The 8692-nt window shown below is 50.4% G+C and overlaps 1 protein-coding gene across 1 annotated transcript; it reads right to left on the minus strand.

The window, feature by feature from the left end:
- Positions 1 to 7719: 7719 nt before the first annotated feature.
- On the minus strand, positions 7720 to 8483 carry SCP2D1 (SCP2 sterol binding domain containing 1). The gene has a single exon (XM_077310242.1). It carries the CDS (start codon positions 8298 to 8300, stop codon positions 7827 to 7829), a length of 474 nt encoding a protein of 157 aa, XP_077166357.1. The 5' UTR covers positions 8301 to 8483; the 3' UTR covers positions 7720 to 7826.
- Between the last annotated feature and the right edge of the window lie 209 nt (positions 8484 to 8692).

Raw genomic sequence — 8692 nt, forward strand, 5'->3', positions numbered from 1 at the left:
GTTGGGGTGTAAACTGGTTTCTTCCTCTGTGGTTGGGGTGTAAACTGGAATGATGGTTATGTTGATGGTTTTCCAAGAAGTCTAATTGGTATCATTCAGTCAGACTTCACACTACAGCCTCTAACTGCTTGTTTTGCATCTTGCAACTCCATTTCATCTGCATTTGAGATTTCCTGAGGAAAACACTTTGTAATTTTTGATGGAAAACATCCTAATCCACTCACTTTAATTTGCTCACTCCCAGGGTTGCTATGTTTAACCTGTCCATTTCTCAGTTTATGTTTCTTGCTTTTTTAAAATGGGGGAGGGGCATTCAGCTGAGAAACCGTTCCATGTCTGTAACAAACAAACGTGACTAATCCCGGCTTGTGAACTGCACCTGTGTATCTGTGAAGCCCAATATTTATAAGGCTAAAAACCCAGCTGTGTAATTAAAGTAATGTTTCATTACTGGATCACTGGATCCATGGGACCCTGCCAGCTACCACCTGGTTTCACATCTCGCTTTTCTGGGCAAGGTAGTTGAGAGGGCCGCCGCAGACCAGCTCCTGCCATTCTGGAAGTAACTTTGGCCCTTGACCAATACCATTTGGGCTTCCATCCCAGCCACAGAGTGGAGACTGCACTGGCTGCCCGGATGGACGATCTCCAGCACCACCTGGATCAGGGTGGTGTGGCTGTCCTCATGCTTTTAGGTCTGTCAGCTGCATTTGATGTGGTCAACCATGAGTTGTTAGCCCACTGCCTTGCCAGGGCAGGGATTAAGGGGGCAGCTTTGCAATGGCTGATCTCTTCCTCCAGAACTGGACACATAGGTGGCGGTGGGGAAAGAGTTGTCAGGCCCCTTTGTGCTCCCCTGTGGGGTGTCACAAGGGACCATCCCCCATGATTTTAAACATCTATGGGTGCCCTCCGGCACTATGTGAATGACACCAATATGTGGATGACACCCAGCTCTATCTCCTGATGGATGGCCGGCCAGCCTCCCCCCGGAAACATTTGCCAGATGTCTGGAAGCAGTGTCTGGATGGCTCAGGTAGAGTCACCTGAAACTCCCTCCCTCCAAGATGGAGGTCATGTGGCTGGGTAGAATAGGGCAGGACCAGGAAGCACACCTGAACATGAGGCTGCTCTTGGCAGGACAATCGCCAAGTGCAGCCTCTCTCAACTTTTATACCATTTTTTTACCACTGAAACATTCCTCAGGCTTCAAGAAATTCCAGAAGTGGCTCAATCATGCAGAATATGATTGGGAAATAAGAGGTCTGTCCACGCCCATCCAGGGCCCCTCCCTTTCCCACCCCTACAGGCCCATCATTGGCCATTTTGGGAGAGGGGGATGGGTCAACATGACCAACTATGGTCATATCACACAAGAAACGTTTAACATATTTAAAATATATATATATATATAAATTAACTCCCACCCATTTGGGAAACCCTTCCAGGGCTGTCAAGAAACGCCAGGGTTTCGTGAGATAGCCTGGCCTAGTGCTTTAATGTTTTGTGTGGAATTAAAGCACCAATTGATGTTTGTGTTTTCCCCTCCAAATTTGAACCTGGGTCCTAGAACCCATCACAAACCCACAGGACTTATCTGGTATGAGTGAGGGGATATGTGCAAATGAGAGCTGGGGGCAGGTGACAGATGGATGGTCCACTTTTCAGCTGGCCCTGGTGAACACTTGGAAGGGTCTATAAGGCCGTTGAAATGGCCACCGCCCTGCTGAGACCAGGGGACTCATAGTTAGATCAGCCATGACCGATGACGGTTTAGCTAGGCCTCTCCTAGAACTCTCTTTGAACTTGTCCGGGAACTAACAGAATGTTCCAGCATGACAACACTTCTGACTTCATAATGCCCGGGAGCAGGATCTGCTAAGGGCGCAGAGCGGAAGACCTAGGAGTGACTCAATGCACAGGAGCAAAGCAAGGGTCGCCTGTCTTTCAAAGAGGCTTGTAGGAGTTACAGTCTCAGACTAGAACGAGGGCAACTGCCCGGCACTGACCTGCTTCTCATTTCGCCCTCCCCTGGTTGTCCCTTTTTGAGAGGCTAGTCTTGCATGGCCGCCTTTCTCCACCTCTGTACCGCTGAGAAACCCCTGAAATGGTCCTCAGCTTTCAAGAAAGCCCTGAGGTGATGTCAGGAGGACACCCCTCCCTGCTAGGCTCCTGGAAGTCCCATATCCCCCGAAGCGACACCACTCAGACACTCCCACCAGGCGGCATCTCAGGGCCTGTAGCCCTCCCCCCGGAAATGGCCAAGTGGCCGACTCTGCTGAGCTGGAAACAGGGCTAGGGCAAGCATTTGTCGGTCCATGGTCCCCTGCGGGCACCCCCGCCCCCCAGCACAGTTAAAATGAGAGTGTTTACCTCGTTGTTAGCACGTTCCAGCCTTGCTTTGGCCAGCAAGGATTTGTAGGGGTGAGTGGATCGGTGCGGTGCGGCTGTTCAGCTGCCTCGGCGATCACCGAAGCCCGAGGCGAATTTAGAGGCCAGTGATCGCCAAGGCGGCCAAACGGCACCAAACCACTCACCCCTGTTTTGTATGACTGGGGCCCCTCCCCTCCCCACCCCCTCCAGGCCTATCATTTGGCCATTTTGGGAGGGGGTCGATTGGGTCAACATAACCATATAGGATCCTGTCACCTGATTAATTTGTAAACCAATATATTCAAAATTAATTAAGAGCCACCCAATCAGTGAAACCCTTCTGGAGCCACTGAGAAATGCCCGGGTTCCATGAAGGCTCTGTTGGGGAAGCCTGCTGCAGAGACTGCCTGAGAGATCCATCATTGCAGGGCCACGTGAGGCCTCACCAACCCCTCCTTCACGACTCCATCAGTTTGGACTGCAGAGTTTTTCTTTTTCTTTTTGCAGAACTCTTAATTTGCCCGTCTGGTATTCATAAGCCTTCCCGTTGGGATGCGCCATGTGTTCAAGTGCTGTCACCCTGCTTTCACCTGAAAATTTCCAGTGCCGTTTGCAATAATAGAGCCAAGAAGAACTTGACTGTTGGCATTTGCCTTTTCTATAAAATATTATTAGTGTTGAGTCACACGAAGAATCAGAAGCCAAGCATGCCACCTGGTGCCTTTTTTTGGGGGGGGGGAGTAGGAGAATAATAGATGGTATGCAAAATGTCATTTCCCATTGGTTGAAATGCCCCCCTTCCCGATTCAGAAGTCTCAGTTGCTTCTACATAAAACTCCGCGTAGAGATGCCCCAGCTCTGCTTCAGCCCAAATGGGTCCCAAGTTCTTCTAGTTAAGCTCCCTGTGGCATGTAAATACTGAAAGGGTTCAAGGCCACATCATTGGATGTGTGAAGCATTCCCCGCAGCCAGAAGATGGACACGAGTACAGGGAGAAAACGAGGCAGAGATTCTTCTCTTTGTACTAATGTGTGCATCTATCTGCCAACTAGGTAAAGATCCTGCCTCTAATGAAGGGGTTTCTAAGCTTGCAGAAGTGTGTGCCACAGAAATCTTATGTAGTAGCCAAAGGGAGCCATCCTAACAGGTCTACTCTACAAGTCAGCCCCATTGCATTCAATGAGGCCTGGCCCAGTAAAGCATCCTTAGGACTGAAACCCCCCATAGCCACCCCTCTAGCCCTCATTTAGGGCTCCAGTTCGCACCACGCCAAGTTCTAAAGGGGGTTTACTTTCTGATTCAGGGTTTAGGACCCTATTCCCATCTGACTGTTATTAGCTTCTTCCTGAATCCACCAATCACTGTGTTTCAATCAGAAAGCCTAAAGATCACCTTCCCTTTGCAGGGATCCAGTGGAGTGGTGCCTGTACCCAAAAGCTTATAAACCTGGTAGGTCTTAAAGGTGCCCCTGGACTCAAACTTTGTTCTGCTGATCAGGCCAACACCACGACCCACCAGAAACTTCTTTTTGCCCGTCATTCATCCTGTCTTGTATCTTGTACCTTTAATAGCAGCCATCAAGCAGGTGAAGTTTTCAAATGCAGGGGAACTGGGTGAGCAAAACGGTCCAGATTGTTGAAGGAGATAACAACTGGGCTTTGGAAAACAGGAAACCACCCTACTGAAAATGGGGATTGACGGTTCAGTTGCCCCTTCCTGGCGCTTGTGGCCAAGAGCCACATGAAGTCTGATGAAGTCAGTTTGGCCGGGCAGGTTCCTATTATTACCACATCAAATCCCAGGCCGTCTTTGTCCTGCCTGTGCATGACAGCATTGTTCATCCTGCCTGCTTGTCTGACCTGTCCTCCTTCAAAGTCTAGAGCGTGAAAGAGGCTGCTGAAGGATCTTGCTGGCTGTTCCCCACCTCCTGGACCTCAGCAAAATGCTGCTCCCTTTTCACTCAAAGTGATCTGGGTCCAGACTGCAAGACATGAGAAAGAGGCCAGGCAAAATGCCCAGGTGGGAAATCCTCTGTTTTTTATTTGCATTTGGTGCAAGCTGTCACAGTGTACTGACAGAGCACATCGTTGGCACACAAGCAGCCCTAATTACAGTTTCTACCACCTCCAGAGAGCCAGCAAGGGCAGCAGGCTAGAATCCGAGGAAATTCAGGTTCAAATCCTCACTTCTACAATGGAAGCTTACTGGGTGACCTTGGGAGCATCAGAGAGGCATTTTTTTTAATCCCCTGCTTTTCTCTGCCCAAAGGAGTCCCAAAGTAGCTTACACATGCCTTTCCGTTCCTCTCTCCACAACAGACATTCTGCAAGGGAGGTGGGGCTGAGAGGGTTCTAAGAGAACTGCACTGTAAGAAGAGCTCTGGGAATGGCTCAGGGTGACCTAGCTGGCTGCATGTGGAGGAAGAGTGGGGAATCAAACCCAGCTCTCCAGATTGGAGGCCGCCACTCTTTACCACTACACCAAACTGGCTTATCACAAACTCTCAGCCTGGCCTACCTCATAGGGCCGTTGTTGCAAGAGAATGGAGGGAGGGAGAATGATGTTCTAAGTCAACTTCAATCCCCAGCTGGGGAGAAAAGAAGCATAGAATTGGCTGGCTGGCTGGCTGGCTGGCTGGCTGGCTGGCTGGCTGGCTGGCTGGCTGGCTGGCTGGCTGGCTGGCTGGCTGGCTGAATGAATGAATGCCAAAACACCCAGTTCAAATGGATCTCTGGAAGGCAGCTGGGAAAGATTGTTGCTCGAGATTTTATGGGTCGGACCAACTATGCAGCTTCAGCTCTCAGACCTTCAGGGATCCCATGTGCCTAAAGAAGTGAGTGCCTGTGGAACATGCCCAGCACACCCCTGGTTTGCCCCTAAGCCAGCCTGAGCCAGGCGACCTGGCAGTCTAGACCATGTGAGGCACCTTCCTAAGTAGCTGCAACAAACAGCTGCTGTCTCATAAACCTGCTCTGGGAAGACTGTTTCAGGTGGGTCAGAAAACAGCAAGAGAAGAGCAGCTTGGAGTAGGGGGGGGGGGCTTCTGATCTGGTGAGCTGGGTTTGATTCCCCACTCCTCCACATGTAGCCAGCTGGGGGATCTCAAGCCAGTCACAGTTCTCTGAGAGCTGTTCTCACAGAGCAGTTTCTCTCGGAGCTCTCTCAGCTCCCCCGCTCCCCCCCCCCAGATGTCTATTGTGTGGAGAGGAAGGGAAAGGGGTTTGTCAGCCACTTTGAGACTCGTTTGGGTAGTGAAAAGCATGAGATAAAAATCAACTCTTCTTCATTCCCTGGAAGCCTTTGAGTCCAGGGGCATCTTGAAGACCAGCCAAGTTTAATTTTGGGTGCAAGCTTCCATGAGCACATAGACGTCTTCACGCGATGCTGCAGAGGAAAGGACACGCAGTAATGGGTTTAAACTTCAAGTACAACGATATAGGCTAGATATCAGGAAAAAGTTTTTCACAGTCAGAGTAGTTCAGCAGTGGAATAGGCTGCCTAAGGAGGTGGTGAGCTCCCCCTCACTGGCAGTCTTCAAGCAAAGGTTGGATACACACTTTTCTTGGATGCTTTAGGATGCTTAGGGCTAATCCTGCGTTGAGCAGGGGGTTGGACTAGATGGCCTATATGGCCCCTTCCAACTCTATGATTCTATGATTCTATGATGCCTTATGCACAGAAGGAAGCCTTGCTGGCCTTCAAGGTGCCCCGGACTCCGACTTTGGTCTGTTTCCTTCAAACCAACTTGATGACACACCTGAATCGATCTCCCTTATTTTATTCATTTATGTTTGCATCTATTTCCTGCCTTCTCTCTAGCAACTTCAGGCAGAATACATAGGCAAAATAAGGTACGAAAAAAGCAATTCATTAATTTAAAACATTAAACTATCAAAATCAGTGCTAATAACTGCCCAGTTTTCTCTCTCCTGCAGGTGAGGGGCAGAGGGAGGGTCCTAAGACCCTTTAGCTGATGAAATTTGGTTTGCATTTCATTGGAGGGATTTCGGGCTGGTGAGCCGATACCTCCAGCCCCTATACCAGCCGTAACCACAGACCTGGCAGAACAGCTTTGTTTTACAAGCCCTGTAGAACCAGTTCAGTTTCCACAAGGCTCTGACCTCATTTGGAAGGGCATTATGCCAGGCCAGGCCAGAGCCGAAAAAGCCCTGGCCCTGGCTGAGGCCAGTTTGAAAGCCCTGGAAATTTTCTGAAACCTTCAGTCCTGCCCCATATTGATTCTGGAGCCACTGAAAAGGGCCAGTCCTTCTAAAGCAGCCTTTAACTTTTTACCATTGAGAAGCCCCTGAAACATTCTTCAGATTTAAAAAAAACCCAGAAGTGGTGCAATCATGCAGAATGTGCTTGGGAAGCATAGCTGGGTACATGCCCACCCAGGGCCACTCAAATTCCCACCCACCCCCTCCATGTCCATCACTGACCATTTTGGGAGATGGGGGGATGGGTCAACATGACCCTATATGGTCATATCATGGATAAATGTTTAACAAATTTAAAAAATGTATTAAAAAATTAATGCACTGCCACCCATTTGGGAAACCCTTCCAGGGCTGTCAAGAAAACCCAGGGTTTCACGGAACTGTGGTTGAGAAAGCTAGTTCTGAAGGCAAAGGGCAGGGCCACAATTACACTCTGGACAGGCCACATGAACTTTTTCATTGGGAGGGGCCTGAAGAGCGAAGGGGAAGTCCTTTTTGTTCACCCTGCATCATACGCCCATCTACAAAGAGACTTGGGGACTCTTCAGCCTCTTTAAATCCAATTCTGCTCAATGTTAGGAAGAACTTCCTGGTGGTTACAGCACTTCCTCAGTGGTGGTGATGGGGCTCTCCTTCTTGGAGGTTTTTAAGCAGAGGTTACATGGCCATCTGACAACAATGCTGGTTCAAGGGTCACCAGGCCCTGGGTGGGACCCGAGGATCTCCCGGAATTACAGGCTATCTCCAGTTCCCCTAGAGAAAATGGCTGCTTCAGAGGGGGGCCTCTCTGGTATTGTGCCCTGTTCTCCCCAGGCTTCATTCCCAGATTCCCAGCGAACGCTGGCAGGGGCTCATGGGAATTGTAGTCCATGGACATCTGGAGGGCCACAGTCTGACTACCCCTGCTGTAGTCCATGGACATCTGGAGAGCCAGCTTGGCCACTCTGCCATAAGTCACCTGGGGTGGGAGTGGGGAAGCTGCCTTGAGTTCTGCAGGGAAGGAAGGTCGCTTATCTAGTCTAGATTTAAATAAATAGATAAGCCAACTAGGGAAACAGGTTATGGTGGGCTGGGCCACTAAACACCGACCGACCAGACACTGAAATGCAAGCTCAAGCTGTCACCGTTTGCATTAAACTACTCTGTACTTTTAATTTCACTCTCCTCTCTGACCAGCATTGTCACTAAACAGAATAAGGGGGTCCGCCATCTTCTGCCTGCCTGCTGAGCACCTCACAACTTGATGTAGTCTTTGAGAATCGTCTCCAGCCGGTGACTGAGCAAGATGCTGCCTTTCACCTTGATCTTGCCCACCAGGAAGGCACGCTGAGGCTTGACCTTGCCTAGAACGAGCTCCATGAAGTCATGTTCGGAGAGGGTGAAGACCGCGTTGGCCGACTGGCGGGAGGGACCCCGGTAGATCTCGCCGGAGCCAGTCTTCAGATCCAGCGTCCACTGGGACACCATCAGCTCTCCGTTTGTGATGTCCCACTGAAAGATGGCGTTCACCTTTTGGACAACCTGACTGCCCACTTCTCGGATGCGGCGGCCGATTTCTTCAAACACCACGTCACTCTGAAGGCCGACCCCTTTGGCTGGGGCATTCTTAGGGGCCACCATGAGAGCCACGTAGAGGTCAGAGGCAGCCGTTTCCTCTGCGGTTTTCATCTTCGAATGAAGACACTTTTTCTTCATTTCCTTCCACATGTTCGGTTTGGGCTTGGGGGAGGGAGGGAATTTCTCTGAGCGATTCAGACTGCCGGCTTCCGATTCCCTTTGTTACCGACACAATCGCCGCGCATGTTCCAGCAAGGGCCTCCTTGTCTCTCCAACCGTGGTTTGGGATCACAAGCACCAAGGACTCCAACACAACACGAAGTGCCACTCATTGTTGGGTGGCCACATTGTGAACTCAGAAGGACCAGCCAGTCAGCATCGAGTTTGGATGAAGTTGCATGCTGGAATCTCATTGGTGAATTTCAGACCAGGCCTCTGGCCCACAGCTCTGAGAGGAGGCTCAAGAGCAGGGGTGGTCAAACTGCGGGGCTCCTGGGAATTGTAGTCCATGGACATCTGGAGGGCCGCAGTTTGACTCCCCC

The sequence above is a fragment of the Paroedura picta genome, chromosome 14 (genome assembly GCF_049243985.1).
Source record: "Paroedura picta isolate Pp20150507F chromosome 14, Ppicta_v3.0, whole genome shotgun sequence".
Taxonomy (NCBI): Eukaryota; Metazoa; Chordata; class Lepidosauria; order Squamata; family Gekkonidae; genus Paroedura; species Paroedura picta.

Excerpts from the sequence above, each read along its gene's own strand:
- SCP2D1 (XM_077310242.1), bottom strand. The coding sequence starts at position 8,300 with ATGTGGAAGGAAATGAAGAAAAAGTGTCTTCATTCGAAGATGAAAACC.